At 54.8% G+C, this 27,141-nt stretch overlaps 4 protein-coding genes across 6 annotated transcripts; 1 reads left to right on the top strand and 3 right to left on the bottom strand.

Moving 5' to 3' along the window:
• Positions 1–287: 287 nt before the first annotated feature.
• Positions 288–2,462, bottom strand: PITHD1 (PITH domain containing 1). 2 transcript variants are annotated; one of them, XM_062631005.1, is made up of 6 exons: positions 2,239–2,455; positions 2,106–2,149; positions 1,932–2,009; positions 1,173–1,277; positions 661–769; positions 288–441 (listed from the first exon to the last, which is right to left on the bottom strand). In XM_062631005.1, exons 1-6 carry the CDS (start codon positions 2,425–2,427, stop codon positions 340–342), a joined length of 627 nt encoding a protein of 208 aa, XP_062486989.1. In that variant the 5' UTR covers positions 2,428–2,455; the 3' UTR covers positions 288–339. The 2 variants fall into 2 exon arrangements, with proteins under 2 accessions (XP_062486989.1, XP_062486990.1); XM_062631006.1 differs by lacking the exon at positions 1,173–1,277 and having other exon boundaries at positions 2,239–2,462.
• Positions 2,463–2,625: 163 nt separating this feature from the next.
• ELOA (elongin A) lies at positions 2,626–16,529 on the bottom strand. Of its 2 annotated transcripts, none has more exons than XM_062631003.1 (11): positions 16,362–16,529; positions 12,500–12,556; positions 11,213–11,331; positions 9,170–10,382; positions 8,056–8,170; positions 7,533–7,685; positions 7,035–7,132; positions 6,590–6,770; positions 5,953–6,064; positions 5,545–5,696; positions 2,626–5,066 (listed from the first exon to the last, which is right to left on the bottom strand). In XM_062631003.1, the coding sequence occupies exons 1-11, from the start codon at positions 16,431–16,433 to the stop codon at positions 5,005–5,007; spliced, it is 2,334 nt and encodes a 777-aa protein (XP_062486987.1). In that variant the 5' UTR covers positions 16,434–16,529; the 3' UTR covers positions 2,626–5,004. The 2 variants fall into 2 exon arrangements, with proteins under 2 accessions (XP_062486987.1, XP_062486986.1); XM_062631002.1 differs by having other exon boundaries at positions 7,533–7,688; positions 16,362–16,528.
• Positions 16,530–17,081: 552 nt separating this feature from the next.
• LOC134169981 (kelch-like protein 31) lies at positions 17,082–23,111 on the top strand. Its single transcript, XM_062631000.1, has 3 exons — positions 17,082–17,141; positions 19,324–20,535; positions 21,532–23,111. The coding sequence occupies exons 2-3, from the start codon at positions 19,346–19,348 to the stop codon at positions 22,262–22,264; spliced, it is 1,923 nt and encodes a 640-aa protein (XP_062486984.1). The 5' UTR covers positions 17,082–17,141; positions 19,324–19,345; the 3' UTR covers positions 22,265–23,111.
• Positions 23,112–23,897: 786 nt separating this feature from the next.
• On the bottom strand, positions 23,898–27,131 carry RPL11 (ribosomal protein L11). The gene is made up of 6 exons (XM_062631001.1): positions 27,038–27,131; positions 26,600–26,750; positions 26,169–26,275; positions 25,655–25,786; positions 24,846–24,956; positions 23,898–23,975 (listed from the first exon to the last, which is right to left on the bottom strand). Exons 1-6 carry the CDS (start codon positions 27,041–27,043, stop codon positions 23,946–23,948), a joined length of 537 nt encoding a protein of 178 aa, XP_062486985.1. The 5' UTR covers positions 27,044–27,131; the 3' UTR covers positions 23,898–23,945.
• Positions 27,132–27,141: the final 10 nt, after the last annotated feature.

Raw genomic sequence — 27,141 nt, 5'->3', positions numbered from 1 at the left:
ATGGCGGAGGCGTTCTGAGGTAGCTCCGTGCACCGGGGAGCGGCTCCTCCTCCCCCCGCCTCACGTCCCGTGCCTGCCGCCGGCGAGGCCCCGAGCACGGCCGCTGCCCGCCCCCCCCGCACACACACAGGCTGGGACCCGGCTCCGCGCACGGTTTATTCAGTCAGAGAAGCACCGGAACCAAAGCGGAGCGAACGGCCGGGAGCCGCAGCCTCCGCCTGCACCGGCACCACGCACCCTCGGCCCCAGGCACGGCGCTGATCCCACACTGCGGGATGCAGGAGGGGTGGTTCCGGCCCAGCCGTTGTCTCTGCACCGGGGAGGCTCCCGGCGGCGCCGTCAGGAGATGAAGTGAGTCTGGGGGGTGAACTGCTCCAACTGGTGATCCGCGGGGTTTGCCGAGGCTTCGTAGTTGCAGATGGTGACTTCATGGCGATGAGCCTGCGTTAACGTTAACAGTGTTAGGCCAAAGGAGGACAGAATTCAAGTCCCTTGTAAAACACCCGGCTGGCCAGCGCTGAGCTGGGTGCTGCCATGCACCGTCCATCACAGCCCCCCCCCCCCCCCACTTCGTCCTCACCACCACAGCCCAGCTTCGGCTGTAATTTAAAGCTAGTTTTACGCTCTTAGCAGCGTTGTTCAACCTCTGCTCTTGCTCACCTCCATCCACTCTCCTTTCAGGCCTATGTAAAAGATCTTCGTTGTCTCTGCTCCGAAGTTCTTCGGGAAGTGGATGGAGAGGTGGTGAACATTGGAGAAACGGGCAATTCTGAAAGAAAACGCTGAAACTGGAGCTGTGTGGGCAGGATCCTGTGGTGCCAGCACCTCCCTGCACTGCGGCACCAAGGCATCGAGTGCGCCTCAGGCCTAGGAGCACGGACCCCAGGGTGCAGGAGCAGCTCCCCTCATGCGGCAGGGAATGGGGCGGCGAGGAGCTGGCACAGAGTCCAGGAGCAGGGACACAACTGGGATGATTCCACATCCCGAGGAGTCCGGGCAGGACAGGCACGCTGCTGCTGCCTCTCACTTGACAAGGACAGGATGGCAGATTCCACTGTGAGCAGCGCTGGGATGCACGGGAAGGATCTGCCCCCATCTAACACATCCCTAAAGCCTGGTGGTGTACCCATGGGCCAGAGATAACACACCCCCCCCCGAGCCCAGTGTCGTACTTGGTGGGATACTCCAGCTCGCCTGCCGGGTCCCGGTTCAAGCTGAACGTTTGCTCTGGTTCCCTGTCTGCGTCATCAAAGGACATGTGAGGAATGTTCCTGAAGCTGGGAAGAGAGGGAGGAAACCCAGGAAGTTATTAACATACACGTCAGCCAACTGCCTTCCTCCCCATCCATTAGCACTACCTGGATTCTTCTCAATAATAAGAAACTGGATTTGCTTTGTCTTCTACGGGGGAAAATACCAAGGCCACCACAAAGCATCATTCCAGAATACCCAACACCCTGAAGAAACAACAGGGAAGAGCGAGGAAAAAAGCTGGGGAGATGCAGATCTCAGCACGCTGGGGTACACAGAGCAACCAAGACACATGGAGACCAAAGGAAACCAGGACAACTGCCCCAGTAGAAAGCTGTAATTACAGCTACAGCCAGTGTTGGCACTTCTGCTCAGGAACCTCCATGCACAAGGTGATCCCTGCCAGTGCTTCACATCCATGTCTCTGGAGCACAGAGGACACTGTTGGCTTGATAAAGGCGTATTTCCACCCCCCACAAGCAAGAGCTGCAGAGCACCCAGTACTCTCGTTTCTACTGAGAAAGGGACAGTATTAATCAGGATTTTTGTCCCTTCGAGAGCCAGGCCCCGGGGCTCAGCACAGCCTGGTCCCCCCGCACTGCACACGCTCACTGCTCTCATTAGCTACGAGGTGATCAGCTCAGTTGAGGCTAAGCAAAGCTCAGGCTGGTTTCACTCACAGCCTCATCTCTGCTGGGTGGCTCCCGTCGTCCTCTCCCATCACAATCACTCCTTTTAATTTCACGGTGCCCGTAAACCTGCCGGGAGAGGCGGAAGCGCCCGTTCCATCTCTGCTCCCCTCGGATCGGCCCCGCTTACGACGCTGCCGGCCGAGGGACGGGGAGGGCACTTACGGGACGTTGAACAGCAGCTCCTCGTCATCGTCGCTCTCCACGAACTGCAAGGAGAGAGAAGCGGGTCAGGCCCGGCCCGCGGGGGCAAGAACGGGTCCCAGGGCCGCTCCTTCCCTCCCCGGTGCAGCCCCACCTTGGCTCGGTCGCCGCGCTCCTCCCAAGCTCTGAAGACGAGGGCACCGCTGCCCTCGCGGCGCTCGTTGAGGCACTGCAGGCGCTGCCGGTCGATGCGCAGGTAGAGCCCCCAGGCCGCGCCGCGCTCCCCGCCGCCCGCCGCCGCCTCCTCCCCGCAGCAGCGGCAGCGGCCGGGCCCGTGCGCCATCACCGCACCGCGAGCACCGCGCCTGCGCTGAGCTCCGCACAGCGCCGCCCAGCGGCCGGGAGGTGCTCGGTCCCGGTAAACCGGGTTAGGGGAAGCGGCGCGGCAGGACCCGTCTCTGGCTGCAACCGGGAGCAGCACCCTCCCGCGGGCACCGGTACCTAACACCGCTCAGAGACAGAAGAGAACAAGCAGGCAGGGTCCAGTGTTTGGCTTTTATTGAGACATGATTTTCGGCTTTTCATATAACTTATCTAATTAAAATATTCATCTTAGTTACCACAAAAAAAAGGGAACATAGAAAAGTGTATGTACACAGTTAGGGACCAAAATACAAATGCAAGTCAAAGTCACCCCCCTCCTGCCCGCGGCGTGGCGAAGGGGGAAGAGGCAGCTCTGCTCCGGTCCTTCATATGCGTGTGTGTGTGTGTGTGTGTGTGTGTGGGGAGCACATGGGAATTGCACAAGTAACACCCCGGGCACCTACCTCAGTTCTGGCCCCCTCCCTGCCATCCAGCCAAGCTGCAACACAGAGACACAGGCAGCAAAGCCCAGGGTTGAGAGGGAAGGGGCATCACCCTGTACCAGCAATGCTTTGGGCAGTATCACGTCCGAGTGGCTCCTGTAGTGTTCATCAAGGGGCAGTTTAGCAATGCCCACCTCCTCTGCTCAAGGCTCCCTTAGGGTCTGGCCATGACACCAGACTCCACTTCCCTCCCCCTCTGCCCCTAACCCAAAGTACAGAGGAGAAATAAACGGTAGCACAACGGTCAGCAGAAGATAATATATTGTTATCTAATTAAAAATACAGCAAAATTAAATACAGCAAAAATGCAAGAGTAAGGAGCCATTATTTTACAGCACAACACACACTGAAATGCTGCACGGGAACGTTAAAGCATCTGGGACTGTAACCAACTTACAGCACGTGAGAGTCTGAGAACATTTTTCCAAGACCTTCAAAATAAGGAAAGGAAAGCCCAAACAAAGAGGCAAGTGTGCAGAATGGGTTTAAAGAAAGACAGAAAAGGAGGAAAACAAACACAGGATCCAACAGAAACCAGAAGCATACAGGGATTTTTCTAGAGCCGTATGGGGAGCACAGCAAGGTGCCCCAGTCAGTGCACAGACAACTCCACTGGTTCAGCATTTGGCAGCCACACAAAGCCAGCAGCAACAGCATCCACCATCGACACCTTTTCCACCTCGACAGCACAATCCCAGGGCAGCAAATATGGCTTGGACCAGGAGAACCTCTCCCCTTTCTGACTCAGTCGGATCTCTGAGCCCTGACAGCGCTGCCGCCTGCCCCTGCACCACCTGGGTCTGCCCAGCTCCATCCCCTGCTCACACCACCTCTGGTGAGGTCATTTTTGTAACCCAAAAGTGGAAGCGTTCACCACAATCAGGCTCAACGGCCCACACCCAGGGGCCACAGAGCTCCAGCCCCTCAGACGCCAGGTACAACCCCTTCCTCAACTCCTGCTACCACTCATACACACGTTAAACACAAACCGCGCTCCGTTATTCACTTCCCTCTAACACTATGCAAGTGGGTTTAGGTTCCAAGACTAAAACCCTTGCTTTTTCCAAAGTGGGGACAGACATACAGGGAATAGCCAGGATTTAAAATGGAAATAAATCCTTCCCAATTGCACACAGGAAACGTGATAAAAATATTCCTTCTTCCTACTAAAAGAGGCAAATTGATGCCTTCATTGATCTTTAAAAACTGCTTCCAATTCCAGAGGCCAAGTCCCCTGTAACCTTCTCAATTAAAAGGAGTAAAAATAAAGGAAAAAGACGTTAAAATCTGACTTGGTGCACAGGAAGATTTCTCCCCAAGCCCTTTGTAGTTTTATTCCCAGCAGAAGACAACAGCAGCAGCAGAGGAAAAAGTCCCCAGTGGCTCTTGGCATCCCTGCACAACAATGTAAGCATCCGGACAAGATCTACAGTAACAGCAGAGAGAAGGTCAAGAGCAAAGATTAAGAGACACAAGCAGAGAGCAAAGCCTCAGGACTTGACACACGTGCCAAAAGAGCAGTGAGCAGATGGGTGCTGCCTGTCCCAGGGAGCCCAGGAGGTGCCAGATCACAAGGAAGGACACCCAGTGTCCACTCGGCCAGATGGAGCCACAGAGAGGCTGACCCTCACACTGCATCAGGAGGGGAAGACTCCTGGGAGCAACATAAATACCAGTGGGAGAGGGGGCAAAATATTAATTAAAACCATTTTATAATTTATGAAGAGGTTAAATAGTAAATAGTCTCTGATCTTCCACTCTCAGCAGGTGCCAAGACTTCACATTTTCTTGTGTCGGGAGGTTTTGTACACCCTCCTTTTGACGGATGACAAAGCCAGAAACAGGATGTTAAGGGCAGGTGGAAAAGAGGGGGCTTGACACTGAGAAAGGGACCAGAATAGAAGATAAAATACTGTGCTGTTGTCTTGTGCAGATCAAAGCTTCTCCCAGCAGCTGCAGCCTCCAAAGAGTTCAAGGAAAAGGGCTGTGAGTACCTTCTCCCCCTTCAGTGCCACTCCCCACCAGAGGGCAAGTCCCAGATCTGCACTGCAAGCTTATCTCCGAGAGAACCTGTTTTTGAAAGCTTTGATAGTCTTTGCCATCATGGGTGCAATTTCTGCAACAGAGGAAGGAAAAAACCCCAATCAAACAAGAAAAACCCACAGGAAAACAGCAGTCACAGGCTGGGAGAGCAGAGAGCAGTTCAAAGCTGCTTTCTGCATGGCAAGAAGACAGAATTCCAGTTCAACTCTCCCTGCTTCCTTCCCAAAGGGAGCTGCACTACAGTGTCAGTGTTCCAAACAGCTGGACAGACACAGAGGGACAGCAGGAGGGACTAGGGAGGGTTTCTGCTGCACGGGTACCATCAGGGCAGGCTGATGCAGCCAGCACTGAGCAGGAAGGTGAATGAGATGATCCCCTGTGCAAGAAGTCTGAACAGACTTTATCGCCCTCTCCTTAGGGAGGGGAGAGAGGCCACCAGCAACAACCCTCCCACACAGCCTGGATTTCCCTACAGCAGAAGCAATAGATTTGTGTGTTTGTAAAGGAAGAGATCAAGGAGACCACAGGGTTGTTGTGCAGTTTGTACTTACTCTTCACTGGCGGTTTCTTGGGGTCGTAGGAGGAGAAGGTGCTACCTGAAGATGGGACAGAATGGGCACTGCTGGTGCTGGGCCCATCATAGGACTGCTCCTCACTCACACGAGTGTGGCTTTTGCTAGATGTGTACAGGACTGGTTTTATTCTGGAACAGAGATGGGGCAGGCATTTCAGAAAAGGACTCACTGTGGTTTGATGCAATTCTTCAGACACAAGCCGTGATACCACATGGAACAAGCAGTGACCAGGATCTCCACAATTCCCAGCAAGGAAGAGGCTATTACAAGTTACAAGGACCTCCCAAACACACAGAATCCTTCCCTGCCAGGATGCAGAGCTGCAGAGGGGGAGCTGCCAGCAAAAGAGGCCCTGAGCAGCAAGTGCTCCTGAGCAACACTCACTTTGTCTTCTCCGGCAGCAGAGGTCCTCCAGTTCCAAACTTCTCTTGTCTTCTTCGTACATCCCGAGGGGGCTTTGCTGCAGAGTTCACAAATGCCATTTTGGCCACTCTACCTGTAGGAGACCAGAGGGAAACACTGCTCAGACCCAACTTACTGTCTTACCACAGCAAACTGCAGCCTGCTCTCCCCAGTCCACCCATTCCAAAGCTCTGGCAATAGCCTCCTCCCTAAGGTCTGAACCTCTTGCTGTGACAACACAGGCCGTGAGAAATCAGACTGATCATGTCAGCAGTTCTCACAATGATCACCAATGATCAAAGAGCAGGAATGCTTTCTCCCACCATGGTTTTCTTCAGCCCCAGCACTGAAGGAGAAGCCACTCTAGAAGAGGAGGTGCCTCTGCAGCCCTGCACATTCTTGCTGTAGAGAATTCTCTGGTCTCCATCACCACCTCGATGGATGAAATCGAGGGTGTGCTGCACCGTGGAGCAAAGGCCACCACATAAGACCAGAGAAGCCAAGCAACTCCTCTATTGGACTAGATCCACACCAGTCAGTCCCAAAGACCTTCCCCACACAAAGACATCTCCTGGGCAGTGTCCCCAGCCCCCTCTCTGCTCCTTCAGCTCCCCTTTACCTTTGGGTTTGTTGGCATGAGCGGAGCCGATGTTCCGCGCCAACATGAGCAGCCGCTGCTCCCGCGCGTCGTGCAGGCGCAGGTACATCTCCCGCCAGGACTCAAACTCCTCTGGCTTCTCGTTCTTGAAGTCTCGCAGACAGTGATTGTGCCACAGTTGATCCGTATCCTCGATGAGGACCTGAAGCAAACCCACCCGTGAGCTGGGATCCCTCCCGACACCTTCACTCCCCTCTCCCTCAGCGCCAGGTAGTGCCAAGTCACTGGAATGCCACAGAGGAGCCTGCTTGCAGCAAGAGATGGGCAGATGGCAAATCCAGGAGGTCAGGACAGCAAAAGCCACCTCTTGTTGAACAGAGCATTGTTCTTTACTGTTCTGCTATTGCAGATGAGGACAGAACCACTCCCGCGTGTCACCGTCACCTCCCCAGGCCAAGGCACTCACGTGGTTACATTCCTCAATGCGGTACAGCTGCTCTGGGGTGCATCTCTCCAATACTGGCTCCAGCACCGAGAAAGGGACACCACCCACTTCATAGATTGCTAGAGAGAAGCAAGATGCACAACATATTTACCCTCCTCCTTCCTTGCTGAGGAAAGGGTTTGACACCTTGAAATGCAGCGGAGGAAACTGCAGCGCTGCACGGAACTAGGCAGTACGAGGGGAAGGAGAAAGGAATCATGAGTGCAATAGCACTAACAAGTCATCAGGGACCAGGAACTCCAAATGAAGCACTACTGGTGCTTCAGCACTCCCCCAAGCACATGGACTGCTGCCTCCTGCAGCACCTGAGCTTTGAGAGAGCTCTGTCCCACAGCAGTTAGGATGCCTTGTGACAGGGAGGACTTCACATCAACTGCTGGGCTATGTACAAACAAGTCACCAAGACTTCAGTGTGCCTGCGGGGCAACGCGAGCCACACAGATGAGGAAGGGTACTCACAGTCAATGTTGTTACTGAGGACTCTGATGCACTGCTGATACAGAGACATCATCTTGGGGAGGTAGGCAGTTTTAGAGCCTGAATACACTTGCATCTTTGAATTCAACCGGCGCCCTGTGAAACCCGCTTCACTCTCTTCAACCGGCGAGGACACTGCTGCAAAGGGAAAGACTTGGAGTAAGAAGGGAACAGGGAGAAGAAGAGCTCACCCTTATGAATGGCACAGCAGACACAAACTGGGAGTCACCCAGAAGCAACCTAAAGGGCTAAGGCTTCTCCAAGAGACCTGCCAACTAGTTTCAGGAAAGGCAACCCCAAAGCCCAAGCCGCAAGAAGGGTCAGCAAAGGATCTTCCCAATGGAAGAGCACATGGGAAAACCACCACCTTTGGAAAGCTCTGGGCACCAGAGGCAAGACACCAGACCCCAGTAGGAAGACTTGAAGCCAGGTAGCAGCTGCTCCCACTCCCTCCCACAACTGAGGGCTGCAGCCTGTTTCAAACCTCCTTTCCTGGCCAACATACCTTTCCTTTTGGTCTGGGAACAGGTAATGGACTCGATTGAAGGAAGAGGGCGGTAATTGGCCTGGATTGGAGGCAGTGGGATCTCTGGTAACGTTGGTACCACATCTAAAAGTATCTGGAAGGAGAGGAGGTACATGCAAGTAAGCCAAGAGCACATGAGAATGTTACATCCTCCTGGTGTACAGACAGCACTGAGCTGCATTTGGGTTGTGTTTTGTATGAGCCACTCAACACTGCCTGCATCAGGAAACAGCCTCAGGGGGCCTGCACTTCTGCCACATCACTGTGGCTCCATGTAGGCAAAGCAGCCAAAATCTGGGACCTGAATCACTCAGCTCTCTCCAGTAAGAGCCATGAATATCTTTAACCTACTCGGCTCAGTGCTGAAGGCCTCTGGCAAGAACCTAAGTGAGATTCACAGTGCAAAGAACTAGAGAAAACACGGAAGAGAAGGCTGGCAGAAAGTTCCTTGATCTCAAACGCTCATTTACCTGTTCTGTCTCTTCTCCTTCCCACCTCCTGCAAAAAGACTGCAGTGGTGGTAGAGAGAGGAACCTCATGAACTAAAAGAAACCTAGGCCTCTCACCTGAGGCACTTACTAGAATGAATGGCAAAATATTTAGCTAAAGTTATCATAGAATAGTTAGGGTTGGAAAGGACCTTAAGATCACCCAGTTCCAACCCCCCTGCCATGGGCAGGGACACCTCACACTAAACCAGGTCACCCAAGGCTCTGTCCAACCTGGCCTTGAACACTGCCAGGGATAGAGCATTCACAGCTTCCCTGGGCAACCCATTCCAGTGCCTCAGCACCCTCCCAGTACAGAGCTTCTTCCTTATATCCAATCTAAACTTCCCCTGTTTCAGTTTGAACCCATTACCCCTTGTCCCTACAGTTCCTAATGAAGAGTCCCTCCCCAGCATCCTTATTCTCTTTTACTCTCCCTTTTCGTCTAAACGCATTTTGCCTATTGCTTTTTTCTCCTCCCTCTTCACCCACTTTTCCAGCGGAGTCCCACTCCAACAGCACACAGCAACGCCTGCAGGACCAGGAGCAGCTGCTCCCACCTCCTTTGTTCACTTTCAGATGCTTCAACGCCCTCCCAGCCTTACCCTCTTTGGTTTAGGAGACTCTGGTACTTTCTTCTCTGCTTTTTTCTCACTTGTTCGCTTGTGGCTTGGACTTTTCCGGCTCGAGCTCGAGCTGTTGGTGCTGGCTTTGGATCCATTCTGTTTGCTGTGCCCTCGGTCTTTCTCCCCAGCTGGCCCAGAAGGTTTGACCACTTTCTTCTTCTTCTTTTGGGGCTGGTCGTAGCTGAGGTACGACTCAAAGGACATCGTTGGTTGTTCAAACTCATCCTCCACTTCCCCCTCCCCAAAGCTGGAGGAGAAGCCCACAGACTTTCTGTCTGGGTCAGAGGCTTTGCGCTTCCCCTCTGCAGATTTTAAGCTCCCAGAAATCCCCTTCTCTTTAACCCTGTTTGAGGAGTCACTCTCAGCTTTCCGTTTCTCCCGCTCAGAGTTCGAGGGCTCCAAGCTCAACTTGGGCTTTTCCAATTTGCCTTTCTCAGAGTCCCGATGTTTCTGCTTCTTAACGTGGTTGTCCAAAGCCTCCCCTGCGTGCGGCACCATGGGCAGCTTCTCCTTTCTGGAAGCACCACTCTCTCGGTTCTTCTCCTTCTTGCTGCCATCTGACATCCTCGGCTTCTCCTTGCTGCCCCATGCCACGGGGGCCTCTTGGAGCTGCTCTTTCAAAGAGGTTTTGTGCAATCGTTCTGGGCTGAAGGCAGAGCTCCTGTCCTCCTCTCTGCCATCAAGTCGCTGCTTCTTGTGAGACTTATGCTCTTTGCTTCGACTCACGTTCCCTTTGTCATGGAACTCACCGGGGTTCCTTTCCCGGCCCCCCTGCAGCTTCTCCTGAAAGCTGTGGCTTTTACTGGCTTTCCGATGAAATACTGTTGGTTCTTCCTGCTCCTCAGAGGCATAAGGGTCTGTGTACATGTCCTGAGGGCTCTCACTTGGCTCAGGTGACCCAGCCTGTCCACAGTCCGAATACTCCTGATCTGAAGAGAGCACTGGGGAAGATCTGCCCCAACCCTTCCCCTCGTGGCTGCTATAGCCGTAAGTCTCATGGACTCTCTCAGGCCTAGGATACCTTTTGGACTTCTTTTCCCTATGATCTGGGCTATAAGACTGGCTGCAGGATGGCTGGAAGGGTTCTGAATACTCCTGGTCAGGTTCCTCATCCTCTCTGAGGGAGGGTTCCTGATGTCTTTTGCTTGAACTGCTCCTCTCATAGTCACGGTCTTCAGAATCTACGTTATTTCTAAAGGGATAAGAAAACAAAATAGATTAAACCATCAAAAACCAAGAAGAACCACTCCCCATGGACTATGCGGAGGGGAACCTGTCTCACCAAAGACTCCAGGTGTATTTGACAGTTTTGAGGCAAGAAAAAGCATGAATTCTCTCAGGCACAGCAGCATTCAGGGATTTAGGAACTGCATTTCTAATGCAGGAATTCGTTCAGCAGTTTGGTTAGGACTGAGACTTCACCGTACACTGGGAAGCAGAGACGGACGCATACAGAGACTCCTCCATGCCTGCACACTCCTGGCTGCATGATGCCTGTCCAGCATGCAGGGATACCGCAGCCCTTGAAATGATCAGGAAAACCTGATAACCCTAACCCTCTCACTGCTGAGTTGCACACAGCTTGGTTACTGCAGCATGCTTGCTAGCATCAACCTGCACTTTCCATAGGATGCTCGCACATCAAAGCCATGCAAAGCAAGCTGCTTTCTTCCCTTGGGCCTACAACATCCTCTCTTGAGCACTGTAAAATGGGAAGCGAGCAGATTGCATCTCTTGCTTCATTAAGGGCATTTTCCTGCCATCTACTGTTAATCTCTTCATCAAACTGCAAGTTCTTGAAAATCAGCCCCTTCTTTCTCGGCAAACTGCAGCGTCAGCAACCCAAAGGGCTGCGGCTACCAGAGGCAGGAAGTTAATGCCAAAACCAGGCAAAACCCCATGCAGGGTTAGCACATTTGTGTTACCAGTTTTCTCAGAGCCTCCACTGTGTTTCCTTGGCCAGAAAAGTTTATGATCTCCACTGCAAGAACACGACGAAGCCAAGTGAAGAGGGTCACGTACCTGTCTGCCTCCTGGGACACCGGCACCAGCTTCTTCCACCTGGCTACAAGGTTCTTGGCAAAGTCTCCCACCAACTCATGTTTCCGTAAGCTGTTCACGGTCTTCCCAACACCTGTCTCCTTCATGAGAGAGCCAAGATGAGAATTCATTAGCAAACAGTCAGCATTCCCACCTCTGCTAAACTCCAAGTGACTAAAGTTAACCCGCTACCCAGTGCTGTAGGCAGAAGTAAACCTTCTTGATCAAAGGGCAAGGATATCACATACACTGTGTTTTCAGGAGATATCATAAATAGTTAGGGTTGGAAAGGACCTTAAGATCGTCCAGTTCCAACCCCCCTGCCATGGGCAGGGACACCTCACACTAAACCATGGCACCCAAGGCTCCATCCAACCTGGCCTTGAACACTGCCAGGGATGGAGCATTCACAACTTCCCTGGGCAACCCATTCCAGTGCCTCACCACCCTCACAGTAAAGAACTTCTTCCTTATATTCAGTCTAAGCTTCCCCTGTTTCAGTTTTAACCCGTTACCCCTCCTCCTATCCCTACAGTCCCTAATGAAGAGTCCCTCCCCAGCATCCCTATAGGCCCCCTTCAGATATTGGAAGCTGCTCTGAGGTCTCCACACAGCTTCTCTTCTCCAGACTGAACAGCCCCAACTTTCTCAGCCTGTCTCCATACAAGAGGTGCTCCAGCCCCTGAACATCCTCGTGGTCTCCTCTGGACTTGTTCCAACAGTTCCATGTCCTTTTTACGCTGATGACACCAGAACTGCACACAATGCTCCCAGTGAGGTCTCATGAGAACAGAGTAAAGGGGCATGATCACCCCCTTTGACCTGCTGGCCACGCTCCTTTGGATGCAGCCCAGGATACGGACATCATTTATTAGCATTCAGTAAGTCAAACACAACTGAACTTTACCCTTGTCAAGCACTAATGAATTGTGTTAATAAGCCAAGCTAGTATTTACCATGGCCACTGGTAAGTCTGAAGACAGAAGTCACTAATAATTCTGAGGATTACGGTTTCCTAACTCCATGCTGATTCAGTTACTGTTAGGATCCACCCTGACTCTCATGTCTCAGTCAAGCATTAAGCTTTGGGAAGAGCTGAGGATGACAAACTATCCCCTGTGGCTTTACACTTGCTCTGATTCTCCATGCCTGGATTCTAGAACCTCAACCGTGCCTGTGACATGGCGCTGTCGCAGGTGGCCACGGCAGACAGTTATCCCTGTGCCTTGACAGACACGATGGAAGCCTGAGAGATTTCACAGCTCTTACCACAAGAATGTCAACCGTGATGGGCAGCTCAGACAGCCTCTTCAGACTTTTCAGCAGCTGTAGAGACAAGGAGGAAAGCGTTCACACTTGTCATCCTGAACCACACAGCACCACCAGAAAGGAAGAGAACCCAGCACCGCGTGAGAGCTTGTCAGAAAGATCCAAGTGGCAGACAGCTGCTCTCACTCCAAATCGAGCTCCCGAGAGCTGAACACGAGGGGCAACAGTGAAGGAATTCTCATCTCTTTGCCTACGAGGGCCCATCTTAAAGTGTCTTACAACACACTCTGTTAGTGCTTTCCTCACACAGGACTTTCAGCAGCTTTGGCTTAAAGCATCAGGAAGACACCCACAGCTCTTGCACAGTAAGTGGAAGGACTTGGAAGCTTGTGACTGTCAGAAGGTGGTGCTGAGAATGACATTGCTTGTTGAGAGGGGCAGGGGGGAAACGTCCTTCCTAAAGTTTCACAAACTGGCCATTGGGGAAGGTAGACTGCTAGGTGCAGGTGAAGGGGATGCACTGGTACCTCTGCCACCCGGGAGGTTTGGGGCATCACTTCACTGATGTTTTAGCTGCACATCTGACCACACTGCTGCTCCTCGTGTTGTTTCCCACAGCTCAGCTCTAGCCCCAGACCAGCCCCATCAGCATTATTACAGCCCCTATACAGCCCAGGCTTTGTTCAGCACTGCCGTGCTGTATCCCATACAAAGGGCTGTCCCTGATCCAGAAGATCTCTCTAAAGCACTCTGCTCATGCTCAAATTAGCACCATTGACCTAAGCTATTCCAAGCACCTCCTCTTTCACCGTGCAAGGACCAGAGAGGTTTAGAGCTTGCCTTCCTTTTGAAGGAAGGAAGTTTTTTTAGCCGACTTGAAGGGTCAATTACTTTCAGAGAGCAAATAACCCCTCGAGACAGAGATAAGGGCTCATGCAGCTGAAGCAGAACCACAGGATGGTTTCTGTTCACCAGCAACCACTCCATTATACTTAGGACTTAATTACCATGACCAAAGGTTTAGGTTTTCGTGTTTGTTTTAGAAGAGCAAGACAGTGACACCACCAGTAACAGTGTTCCAGCACCTGGGAGCTGATGGGGGTGCAGCAGCTCTTGCTGTGCTGTAACCTGGGTGTTCAAGCCCTCTGTTCCTGCAGCTTGGGGTAGCACAGAGACTCCCCCCTTTTAGCTATTAGTTAAAAGCTATTTAAGGATTCACAGGATCTGAGGCAGGTAATGTGCCCCACCGCCTGCCTCAACTGATGAGGGAAAACTCCTTATGGTATCCTTAAAGCCTCCCAGTTATTTTCTAGCTACACTCCACCTTAGCATCTTCCACAGCTCTTTTTGCTCTTTAGTCATTTGCTGCCTTCAGGGCCGAATTCCAAACAGAAAAGCACTGTTCTCAACGGGGCTCCTCTCTGGATCTCATATAGGAAGTGTGGTTTGAGACCAGGGGACTACACACGTGATCCACACCACATCTCATGGGGAACTGGCTCATTCCAGTTCCCACCGCAGGCAGAAGTTGGAAACACCCCCCCATCTTAACGAAACCAGAAAGCAAGAGCTGATGTTCCGAGAGGCCACACGCTGCCTACGTGTCCCTTCAGCAGGCTTTGACACCTGCACGCCCATGAGGGATGCTCACGCAATCCGAGCTCTTCAGACTTCCCAGCCAAGCAATAAAACCCTCCAAACGATGCCATCAGGAAACGGGGCATTTCTGTTACCTGCGTCATGGGCAACGTGCTTATCTGGCAATCTGAGCTCTCCAAACCTGTGCTCCTTGACGCCGTCCAAGCGGCACGCGGCCGGGGAACACCCCAGGAAGGCCACGTCTGGGAGCTGTGTTCATAGAGCACAGCAAAACCTCTCCTGGCTGGCAGCCTCTGTGGAGCACAAGTCCGTGCACAGGACATGCGCCAAGGGAGGCAGCTCCGATGCAGTGAGGGGGGAGAACTTGAGTTAATCTGTATTTCCTATGGGAGCAAGCCGGTCGTGTACATCCCACAGGACCCAGCCAAGCAGACCCCAACCTGGCAGCTCAGCTCAGAACTAACCCAGATCCTATGAGAAAAGGGGGGCAGGCAGAAGACAGAACACACACAGCCTGGGTCCTGCCACATGAAATACAGACGAGACAGCTCTTCTCAAACAGCCCAGTGCAGGGCAGAGTTTTGACCCCCCCCAAGACACAAGCCATAAAAACTCACTGTGTGGCATTACTGATAAAAGAACTCCAAAGGACAAGACAAGAAAACCAAAGACTGGAAACAGTGCAACGTGTGGGTAGCACCCAGAGGTGCTGTGGACCTGTCCTGCTCACAGGTAAAGCTGTATCTGCTACAGAACGGCTGAGGAACCTGTTGCTTTCCAACTCAGGAAGGTACTCAGATGATGCACAACCTGTAGGGACAATGCAATGGCAACTAGATTCAAGGCTAGAATCACTTACAAGGATACAGCTGGAAAGGTGCTACCCACAGAAGGAGTACGGTTCTTTCTGCTGGGGAAGGAAACGGTCATTACCCTGCTAACAGCAGCCTGAAAATGCTCAGCACCTCTCCCTCCCTTTGCAAAACTTCCTAGGATCAACAGCGAAAGGACAGCACCATAAGGTTACTGGAGAAAGAGTCAGCCTGTGCAAATAGCACCCAGAGCCTTGCAGTGCCCGAGCAGCACAGGCAGGCAGTTACCGCTTGAGCTGACGCAAGCGTCAGGAAACGGGAGCAGCGATTCTCTGTGCACAACGCGCTGAGCCAATATTTGAAGTCCTGCACGTGCCTTGAGCACCACAGAGCCCAAACCCCCTTGGAACCGAGTCCTCAGCAGCCCCTCAGCTCCCTGCCATTTAAACCCTGCTCTGGTCTTGGCTGAGAGAGTGAGAAAAGGAACCTGAGCCTCTCATTGCTTCACTCCTGGCACGGCTGGAGCTGGGTATGGGGGACTCTGTTTCAAGGGGCTGGCAACTGAGCAGCTCAGTGTCCATCCTCCCAACCGAGCCCTGTGTCTCGGTTGAAGTCAGCCGAGCGCAGAGCGGCTCCACGGCCCCATCTGCCTCCTCTTGCGCCTGAACTGAGTGAAACACGCACCGGACACCTGGAAACCGTCACACCAGATGCTCCTCCCTGCACGTAGGAGAGCAGGGATGGCAGCACGTGCTGGGCCCGCACCTGAGCTCCAGCACGGCTCCGGATCGCAGCCGCAGAACAAGGCAGCTCAGCCCAGGGCTCTGCGAGAGCTGCTGCCAACCACAGCCCCGTGTCACCGCACGGGCCGGAGCACACCGCAGCCGCTCCAAGACAGCCGCTGCGGGCAACAGGTTCTGGCAGCGGACACGTTCCCTCGCGGAGACGGGCGAGGGGCAGCGAGCAGCCACCCCCAGCCCAGCGCAGGGACCGGGGCAGAGTCAGCGCTGATGACCCCGGCCATCAAAGCAGCCCTGCCACTGCCCCGGGCCTCCCGTCCCCCCGTGTGGGCACCGCGGCTCCGGCGCACGAACACGTCCCCAAGGCAAGGCCTCCCTCCCGCTGCCCGCCTGCCCCCGGGCCCCCCGCCCGTCGCCGCGGGCCTCCAGCGTGGCAGGCAGGGCCTGCGCGGCCCGTCCCGGGGTGGGGGGGATCCCACTCGGGACAGCCCCGAGCTCTGTCCCGCAGGCACAGCCGCCCGCTTCCCCCCTCGCCCCGCGGCCCCGGCCGGCCAGGACACTCCGGAGCGGAGCAGAGCAGGCCCGGCCCCGCGCCCCCGGGGGGCCCCCCCCCCCCCCCACGGGACGGCCCGGACCCTGCTGACCCCCAGCCCCGCCGCGCCGGCCCTGCCGCGGAAGGGGAACCCCGGCCGCGCCGCCGCCCCCCGTCACCTTCTTGGGCTCGGAGCTGCCCGCCAGCCGCGACTGCAGCTTGCCCACAACTTCCAGCACCGACGTCGCCATTTTTATTGCTGGCGAGGCCGCGGCGGCGGAAGCGGCTTCACCGCCCGTTGCCCTCACGGCATCTGCCCGCCGCCGCCGCCATCTTGGCTAAGGGCAGGAAGCGGAAGCGGCGCAGCGCTGCCCTGGCCCGGTGGCGGCCATGACGGGTGAGGGCAGAGCTCTGCGGGTGCCATGTTGGGACCTGGCAGCGGCGGAGGGGCAGCGCCATCTTGAGTGCGGGCAGGGCACTGCTGAGGAGCCGCTCCGCCATGGTCAGGACAGCTCAGGAGCCGCTCCATGCCCGGTCTCTTTGCCTCCCAAAGGCACATGGCTCCACCACGGCGGCTGGAGTGAGTGGGAAGGAGGAGGTTAGATTCGTTCATGGCCAAAGGCTGCGTTGGTCCAGGCCTGGGGCTCCTCACATCATCCCTGCTGAGCCCCTCAGCAGTGGAGCCGGGCCTTTGGCTGCCCCGCTGTGCCCTTGGCAGCGCCCAGGTAACCCTGCCCCACTGCTGCCGCTGGCTGCGGCCATGCCCTTGGCTGGGGCAGCGCTACCTGAGCCCAGCCCGTGCCGTGGCCGGGGGAAGCTGTCCTGTCCTCACCTCACCCCAAAGCCCGCTGTAGCCGCCGAGGTGATAAGAGCAGGCAGCTGGCGGGGAGAGCGGGGCAAGTAGAGGGGCCCTGCACTGCCCACAGCTTCCCCTTGGACTCACCGGGCTTAACGGCAAGGTAAGGAGCAGCCGCAGGCGGCAGGACCCGCAGGGCTTGTGTGGGGCACGGGAATGGAAGGAATGGGCATTGGGAGAGCGGCTTCCTAACACGGGGCTGGCAGCAGAAGAGGGCCCAGAGCTGCAGCGTTCAGCCCCTGCCTGAACCCATGGCTGGGGGCCGGGGCAGGTGAAGGAGAGGAGCTCTGTTTGGTGGGGTACTGAAGGAAATGAGCCCCTTGGAACCCGCTGAGACTGCGGCATCCTGCTGTGCCATGTGCTCAGGACTGTGGTGTGGGGCTGAGATCAGCAGCACTGAAAGGATGTGAGGACAACGACTGCCTCTTAAGGGAGGTTAAAACAGCCAGAAAGAAGCCATCTTCTTTCTGTCTTGGGCCTCCTTAAAACTATTGCAGCTCCCCGGATTAATCCAGCAGCCAGGATTAAGCTGTAGGAAAAATACCCCTTTCAGGTGGTATTGCAGCCAGAAGCAGGCCCAATGTCCCGTGTTAAGTGCAGGTAGGAAAGGTCGCTCTGCCCTCCCGCAGCCACCCGCTGGAATAGCACAAGCACGTGTTCCCTATGGGAGCTGGTCAAAGGTGTCCAAAGGGACAGGCAGGAAGCCATGGACATCACCGAGCCCAAAGCGTCTCATGGCTCCTCTGTGATTCTGTGGGATGCAGTTAGAAGGCCTCTGTTGCATCCCAGAACAACTTCCCGCTTGTCTCCTGAATGGGGTGGACAGGGGATGGAGAAACCAGCTGCATCGCTGGGCTTCCCTGGAGGAGTTAAGAAGGCTTTTGGGGATGGGACAAGTCCTGCTTCCCTTTGGGTTTGTTGGGCAGCAGGGATGCTCTGGCAGTGCTGCACGGCAGGACACAGGTCTGAGGGATCTGGGGAGAAGACTTGGAGAAACATTGGAATTTCCTGGGAAATTCTACTATTTCACCTGTATTTCGGTTGAAAAGCTGAACCTGTGAATTTTCCTGGGGAACGGATAGTCTGAACAAAAGGTGTGGTTGGGAACACCCCAGTGCTGGTGCTGGGACAGGGTCAATCCCGGTTCCTGTTCCCAACCTGGAGCTGCGTGTCAGAAGCCGTTTCATATTCAAACACACACAGAGAGAACAGGATTTGCACCCGAGTTCCAGAGGGCCTGACGCCCGCTCCAGGATGTGACACTGTGACAGATGAGCTCTCCACGGTGTAAAGTGGGGCATCCCTGTGGAACACCGCCATGCCAGGGATGGCTCAAGTGCCTGGGGCTTTGCTCCTGAGTCCCCTTGGCTCCCTGCTCCCTGCGGCAGGGCCGGCCCCGCTGCTCCCCCTTGGGCTCAGCCTGGAATCCTCTTTCCCAGCAGGGACTTGGACCAAACTTTTCCATTCTCTGTATTTTCCTGCTCAAGTCCCATCATTCCCCCCTTGCCCTGTGCTAAATGCGAGCCGATGACTCAGTTCCGAGCAACCTGATCTTGATGGCCAAGGGCAACAAACAGTCCCCAGACATGTGAGCACAGTAACAGCTATTTCTGGCCGGCAGATCCCTTCCCTCATACATTGGCTGCTCTGAGCTCCCTCAAGTCCCTGCCAAGTTTCAGACTGGAACTGGGGAACATTCAAAACCTGCATTATTGTTGCTTGTTTTTCTTCCCCCCCTTCACTTGCACCCTGACCCCAACGAGCCCAAGCAGTCGGCCGGATGCCTCGCCGTGCCCAAGGGGCTGTGGGGGACACGAACCCCCTTTTCCTGCCGTGCTGGGGTTCATCTCAGCTTGTTGCTGTGTAGGAACCTCTATCAGAGCCGCTGGGACTTGATTCAGCCCCATCTGACGTGGGCTTGAGTCAGCAGAAACACACCCTGTGATCTCTGGCTCGCTCTGTCTGGAGTCTGTGTCAGCCCAGCCAGCAGAGCAAGCATGGCTCTGCACCCCAGGAACCAGTGGTGCTCCCCAGTTCCACCCAAAATCCCACTCCTCTCTTATCACAGTGCTGGGGCTGGTCAAGAGTCCAGGATCCCCTCTTGCAGTCATGGCCCTCGATGCCTTTCACACAGGGCTTGGGAGGCAGTTTCCATCCTTCCTTTGGGCTGACCCAAAGAGTGTTGAGTCAGTGGGAGGTTTCCCTTTGTTTCACTGAATGTCGTAAAGAGCAGCAGGATGCCTGCACCCCTGCTCCAGGGCTCCTCACCTCTCCTTTCTCCCCAGGTCCCATTCTGGTTCTACCAAGATGGCACCCAAAAAGAAACCCCCCAAGAAGCCCAAGGTGGATAAAGAGGCTGCATCCACCCCCCCGGTGCCGGTGGAAGATGCTTTGCTGGATGTCCAACACCTCAATCACTTGAACAGTCTGTACGACAGCGGCTCCAACGGCTTCCACTGCACAGCCACGGAGGTCGAAGCCCCCGAGCATGGAGCCAGCCTTCTGGAGGGGATGAACCAGATGCGCCAGAAGCTTTTCCTCTGCGACCTCACCATCGCCACCAAAGCAAAGTCCTTCGAGGTGCATAAACTCGTCCTGGCTTCCTGCAGCGAGTACTTCCACCGCCTGCTGCGGAGGGACCCTCAGCTGCACCGCGTGGAGCTCCACGACGTGTCCCCGCTGGGCCTCGCCACCACCATCACCTATGCCTACACAGGCAAGCTGAGCCTCTCACTCTACACCATCGGCAGCACCATCGCTGCAGCCACCCGGCTGCAGGTCCCGGCGCTGCTCAAGATGTGCAGCCACTTCCTCATGCGGGAGCTGGCTGTGGAGAACTGCGTCTACATCGCCAACATCTCCGCCACCTTCGGCCTCAGCCAGGTGGGAGATGCCACACGGGAATTCATCCGGGAAAACTTCCTGGAGTTCTCCAAGACCGACCAGTTCATGAAGCTCCCCTTCGATCAGATCAATGAGCTGCTGATGGACGATGGCCTGCAGATACCCAACGAGGTTGCTGCCTTCCAGATTGCTGTCAAGTGGCTGGAGTTTGACCCGAAACGGGTCCGGTATGCTGCTGACCTCCTGAGCAACATTCGCTTTGGCACAATGTCTGCTCCAGACTTGGTCAACCATGTGCAGCCTGTGCCACGCATGATGCAAGATCCACAGTGCCACAAGCTCCTTGTCGATGCTATGAATTATCACCTGCTCCCCCACCAGCAGAACAGCCTTCAGTCTCGGAGAACCAGGATACGGGGAGGCCAGAGGGTGCTTGTCACAGTTGGGGGTCGTCCAGCGTTGACTGAGAAGGCTCTGAGCAGGGAGATCAGCTACAGGGATGCAGAGGGAAACTGGCATAAGCTGACAGAGATGCCAGCAAAGAGTTTTAACCAGTGTGTGGTGGTGATGGATGGATTCATCTACGTTGCGGGTGGGGAAGACCAGAACGATGCCAGGAACCAGGCCAAGCATGCTGTGAGCAGCCTGAGCAGGTAAGACAGGCCCCATGTGGCCGTGCAGGGGGTTCAATCTAGAGCCAGCCTTGACCTGCTCTCTGGTTTGCCTGGGTTCATTTTAAGGTCTATTTACTGCCTGTAAGATTCCTATTGCCCTTCAGGCTTTCTTGTCTTCACCTCCATGTCTCTCTTCACCATTTAAATGACAAGGTTTGTTTCCTAAATCCCCATAAACCTGCCACTGGATCCCCAAGGGATTACTAAAAGAAAAAGGAGTAACCATGGCAACCTGACATGCAGTATTTGGTTTGCAACATAAACCTGATCTCCCCAGTGGCTCTGCCCGTGGCTTGGCTCAGCCACCTGAGACTCCACACACAATGTCAGTGTCAGCACTGCTCGAGGCCAGCCCTGTGTGGCCACTGATCACCCCACTGTAGATAGGAGCTGTCATGGGCTCTTTCTCCTGCACCAAGGGAGGCTGAAGGGACCCACTGACTTCCTGTTTCTGGCCAGTAGAAGCTCATCCCCCTTCTCCAGCCTGGCCTTAGTCCTTGTGGCATTGCTCTGAGGACCTGGCAGCTCCAGTTCCCTGTCTCATGGGCACAGAGGAACTGGCTTCTTGTCATGTGCTTGGCTTTGGCTTGGCACGGTGGGCAGGAAAGGCTTGTCCCTAGGTCCTCTTCTACGCACCAAGACCCAATAGAGGGGGCTGTGATAGTACTTGGGGCACCTCAGATCTATAGCGCTCTCCATTTCCAAGCCAGGTTTAGAGCTGTGGTGGAAGGAGCACTGCTGGGCCGCCCCTAGAGTTACAGCAGCAATGCCAGCAGTCACAGGCAGGATCTAGTCCTGTGCAGTGCTGTCATCTCCATCTGCACTGCCTGTCAGGAGGGGTTTTTACTGCTGGAGAAGCAGAGAGGTTCTTCAGAGCACAAACTGCCTCCCCCAAAGGCAGATGTCTGGCAGGCCCCACCTCTCCCTGTGGCTCTGACACCAGTCCTGGGCAGACAGATCTCCCTTGGTCCCCAGGTACGACCCTCGCTTCAACACATGGCTGCACCTGGCCAGCATGCAGCACAGGAGGTCACACTTCAGCCTCAGCGCCTGCGATGGGCTCCTCTACGCTGTGGGAGGGCGCAACGCCGAGGGCCCTTTGGCATCCGTGGAGTGCTACATCCCCACCACCAACAGCTGGCAGAGCAAGGCGAGCCTGGAGACACCGCGCTGCTGCCACGCTACCACGCTCATCGACGGCAAGCTCCTGCTCACTGGTGGCTACATCAACCATGCCTATTCCCGAACCGTGCTCTCTTACCATCCCAGCACCGACTCCTGGAGGGAGCAGGCAATGCTCAGCACCCCCCGGGGCTGGCACTGCGCGGCCACCGTGACCGACCGAGCCTATGTACTGGGTGGGAGCCAGGTGGGTCCCCAGGGCGAGCGGGTGGATGTGATGCCCGTGGAGTGCTACAGCCCAGTCACGGGGCAGTGGAGTTCCATGGCACCGCTGCCCACGGGGGTCAGCACGGCCGGGGTGGCTCTGCTGGAGGGGCGCTTGTGCCTGGTGGGGGGCTGGAACGAGAGCGGGAAGAGGTATCAGAAGTGTGTTCAGTGCTACAACCCCGACCTCAATGAGTGGGCTGAGGACAAGGACCTCCCTGAGGCCGCTGTGGGTGTCTCATGCTGCACCATCACCCTCCCACGCCCCCTGAGCTCCAGGTCTCGGGCCAGCTCTGTGGGCTCAGCAGCAGCCAGCACGTAAAAAGCCCCGGGTGCCACGTGGCTTATGCCAGCAGCTAGGGAAGGCGACAGAGCTCAGAGGTGTGGGGTAGCTGGATGGGGAGGCACAGTGATGGCTGGAGTCACTGCAAAGCCTCAGACACTCTTGTTCCACCACGGCAAGTTTGGAATACTCTAGAAGACCATCTTCTGAGCTACCTGCATCCCCATCCCACAGCTGAGGCAGGGATTACTCAAGCAAGGCTGCTGAGCATCAGGGCAAACACTCTTGGTTTTGGTCTGGTCTTCTTTGCACAACACAATGGAATAATATCCAGGAAGCCAATGCGCTGCTGAAGGGAACCCCAATGTGCCATGAAGATGTCAAGACAAAAGCTTCAGCAAAGCAGGCTGCTTTTCACTGCTCACCACAGTTCTCATGCAAGAACTGATCTTCCCCTGAGAATTCACAATCTAAGAGTTCACCTCAAGCATGGAGCTACACCACAGCAGAACATCATTCCCATTCAAATTCCACTTCCCTTCGTGTGTTTCAGCATGCACAGCACACACTGCCCTGTGTATCCTGGAGTGGGCTCCATCCTGAGCAGTGCTGGCAAACTTCCCTGCTTTACAACTGCAAATAGGCTTGAGAAAGGAAGGGTCTGGTCTTTGAGGGAACACTGCACAGCGACTGGGGCAGCGTGTGCAGACTAGCATAGAAGTGAGTTTGCCCCTTAATTTTTTTACTGTAGCTTTTTATTGTAAGGTGCAGGAGAAAACCAAGCACAAGAGGCAGAAGTAAAAGGGTGTTCCTGAACCCCACTTGTGTGACCTGCCCTGTCCTGCAGGGAATCTTCTCTTTGAACAATAAAGACCATTCCTTTGCAGGGGAGAACTGTCTGGCTGGGTAATTACAGCAGTGTTAAGTTCACACGTGAAGCATTTTAACAAAGAAGCTAATCTCTTCGGGATTTTAATTGCTTCTGGATTTCTACCACTCATTAAGAGCACCATGATCTGTGGGGCAGAAACAACTCCACCAGCTGCAGGTACAGGCAGTTGGGTCTCACACCACCCAAGACAGCAGCTTGGCTCCAGGGTTCTGCTGGCTCATCCCAGCTGTCCCTCCAGGGCACAGGGTTTGAATCCCAGTTTACAGACACCACGGACCTCAACTCATCCCCTCAGCCCCTTGCATAAAGAGCCCTCAACCACACTTTGGCTTTATAGCTCTGCTTTACAAGAGTGTACATGTGCCATTTCCTTGGGAAGCCAAATAGTTCCAGAGCAGCCAAGTTTCTCCCACTGACTTGGACTCCCTCATTCACTAGGAGCCCTCAACACTGCAGCGTGGTCTGTTGAGGACCAGACCCAGCACTGACTGCCCTCCCCTCCGATGTTCAAGCCTCCAAAACTCCCACTCAACAACTCCAGTAGTCAAAAAAGCATGTATTTGTTTTCTTCTTTCTACACCCACTTGCAGACTCCAAAGTTCTACATGCCATCTGTGCAGCTGGACGCAAAGTAGACACAGCACCACATACATCCAACGCTTGCTCCTGAGAACAGTGTGTTCTCCTCATGTCCACATCCTTCTGCTTCCTTTGGAGTGCCTCTTGCTCCCAGCAGCCTCCCAGGTCAGGAGGAGCCCCCACAAAATTCACAACAGGAGATGGAGCTTAGAAAAATTTATTTGCCTTTTTTTTAGTAACAGGAACTGTTCATTTGCCAGGAAGGATGATGCCATCATACTGTGAGGGAAACAAAAGACAGGAGCAAGTGAGAATGTACCACCAGGTAGAGGTGCAGTGCTGCTGTGCAGGAAACCGAGCTGCCACATTCACCCCAGGCCAGGCAATAGAGACATGAAACACTAGCTCTCGGCAGCCAGCTGCTCTGCTGGTGGCTTCCAAGGAGGGGACAAGCACTAAACTCTGCTCAGCAGCCCAGTGAAATCAGCAGCCCACCCACCCACCCCTCACAGGCAGATCTGACCAAACTACACTCATCCCTTTTACAGTCCAAAGATACAGGTCCTGGAGGAAGCTACACCACAGCAAGCAGAACCACTCTGCAGGAGCAGGCTGGCACCTTCCCACACAGGGTACAATAACATAGGTGTGGGCAGAGCCTCCAGACAGACCATCCAACCCCTTCTACCTTTGAAAAAGCACCACCAATTCCCATCTGAGCATTTCCAGCTGAGCACTCAGCATCTTCCATTCACTGCTCAGCCTGGCTCAGAGCTGTGCACAGATAAACCCAGCCAAACTCCTTTCATTTGGACTACTCCATCCTCCAAGTCCAGCAGCTGAGCTAGGAGCTGTCAGACAAATCCTAATAACCCTGCCTCACCATTCCTGATCCACGCACGTGTTAAACACCTGCAAACACCACCTGAGAGACTTACACAAGAGCTGACACTCCCCCAGCTATGCTGCTGCAACTGCTCTTTGAGTTCAGCACACACAAGAGAGGCATGACCAGCACTTGCACCCAAACACAGCCCCACTGCTGCAGAGCAGCAATAATCAACAATAAACTGATCTCCATCTCCTCCTGCCCAGTGACTTGCTCCCTGCTAGGAAACTCTTGGGATACAAAACAAAGCTGGACTTTACCTTTTGCTGGAACCAGCGCATGGCTTCTTCCTTCCCAATTCTGTGCTTGGCTCCGATGTTGCCAGTCCTGCGCTTCTTGTCAGCGATGCTGAAACCAGGCCTGCCCAGCACCTGCCCCGAGAGCAGACCCACAGCACTGCTTTATTCTGCCACCGATTTTCTTACACTTCACAGTTTTTTAGGATAGAAGGCTGGACCTTCCACATCAGTAACGTCTCATTGCCCGATTCACATTCAAGACCCAGAGCGTTATCCTCAATGTAAATACAAGACTACAGGGAGAGCCCCTGGGGTGTGCAACTCAGCACCTATACTGGAGAAACTAAAACAAGCGTGGAAGATCCATACCCACAGGCTCTAGAGAACAGATCTACCGGCCAGCACTGCTAACATGGGTGGAACAGCTTCCCTCTGCTTCATACATTGAACATGAGGCACAGCACAATGGAACAAATGAGACCCACCGGACCTCACACAGCAGAGAGCCTTCCAGCAACAGCCATCCTTCTGCCTGCATTCCCAAAGCCCCTCCTGCACCTTCCTCCCCCAAACCCAGCACAGCCTCTTCAGTGCTACTTCAAGAGTACCAGTACAAGCAGCAGCACTTCCTTCTGAAGGGGCTTTGTGTGACACATCATAAACCTGGAATTCTATAGCCACCCCACTCAGTTTACATTGGAATTTTTGGGGCATTTTCTACCATGCGGAGCTGGGCAGCAGGTTATCATTAGCAAGCCAGTTATCATTCTAGGTTCCTTCTAGAGCTTTCACACAAGCTCAGTGGCTGCAGGGAAGCGGGGGATACGCACCACGTAGAAGTCCAAGCCATAGATACCAATGCTGGGATCGTATTTAATCCCCAGGTCGATGTGCTCCTGGATTCCAAAGCCAAAGTTCCCGGTGTCTGAGAAGTTGTTTTTTCTCAGCTCGTATTCTCGCACCTGCAACAGTGATTGTCAGTCACTATTTCATCATCGACTGCAGAGGCAGCAGTCCTGTGTGTTCTACCAACTGCCACCATCCCAACTCACTTACACGCTACTTCATCCTTAGCCCTAAGGTTTTACACCCAAAGTCTGCTCACAAATCACTGCAGCAGAGACAGAACTCCAAAAGAAAGCAGAAACCACACCAACTCACTTTTAAAAACAGATGGAAGAGCGAGCAGAGGAATGGTGTAAAAAGAGGTCCGTATCAGGATGTATCTGGGACTGACCTGTCACCAGCTCAGCTACAACATTTCAAAGCACACATCTCTTCAGCTGGGGCAGATTCAGTTTTGCTCTTTCCCAAATCAAAGATTCAGACCAGCCAAATTCTTACCTTCAAGCCTTTCTCCAGAATCTCCTCTGCTTTGGCCCCACGAACCGTGCAATGAACAGCAATCTTCTCATTTCTTCTGATTCCAAAGGATCGCACAGTGTATCGAGCTGCAGGCAGACATAACTACACTTAGAGGCTATTCAGAGGATTCCCACCCAGGGAATTCATAAACAGCTTAAGACCAGCAAAGAAATCAATTTAAAAGCAAGGGAAAAGCATCAAAGCAAAGGCAGGTTCCCTCTCTGGGGGGAGAGGGATGAGCAGCAGCCCCAGCCTGGAGGCAGAACCGACTCCCACCAGCCCCGGTACGTTTCAGGCTCCCAACTCTCACCGCCAGGCCAGACCTCCCCGAGACCCCCCCCCCGCATGCTCAGGGAGAGGCACCGCGGCTGGAGCCGGGCAGCAGCCGCACCGGGCACACGCAGCCTCACCTTTGGAGAAGACGGGGGTCTGGCCCGTCAGCTGCTCCAGCACCTTGGCCGCCCGGGTGAGCCTGTCCCCGCTCTCCCCGACGCAGATATTGAGGCACAGCTTGCGGATGCGCAGCTCCCGCATGGGGTTCTCCTTCTCACCCTGGTCTTGCTGCGGACAAACGACACGGAGGGTAACGGGGGGGATGCCGGGGACACGGCCGCCTGCTCGCCCCACAGGCCCGAGGAAGCCTCATCCGGCCGCCAGGCCACGGCCTGTCATGGCAGCCGCTTCCCCAGTGCAGCCCATCGGCTCTTCCCTACCCATCCCGGCCCCGCAGTGCTCCCTCCCGGCCTCCCCCGCTCCCTCCCGCACTGGCGGCGGCCGGGCCAAGCCCCGCCGGGACCGGATGGCGGCGGATAGAGACAGCGCAGCCCATAGCAGGCCCCGCCACTCACCGCCATGATGGAGGCGGGGAAAAGACCAGCTGGGTGCCGCCGCGGGGTCTTATGGGACGGAGCGGTGGCAGCGCCCTCTGGCGGCCGGAGGACTGTGTGGCGGA

The sequence above is a fragment of the Pezoporus occidentalis genome, unplaced genomic scaffold (assembly GCF_034315485.1).
Source record: "Pezoporus occidentalis ecotype Australia unplaced genomic scaffold, CSIRO_AGI_Poc_V1 ctg362, whole genome shotgun sequence".
NCBI lineage: Eukaryota > Metazoa > Chordata > Aves > Psittaciformes > Psittacidae > Pezoporus > Pezoporus occidentalis.
The sequence above is the reverse complement of the archived record's forward strand: the minus strand, read 5'-3'. Positions and strand labels throughout refer to the sequence as shown.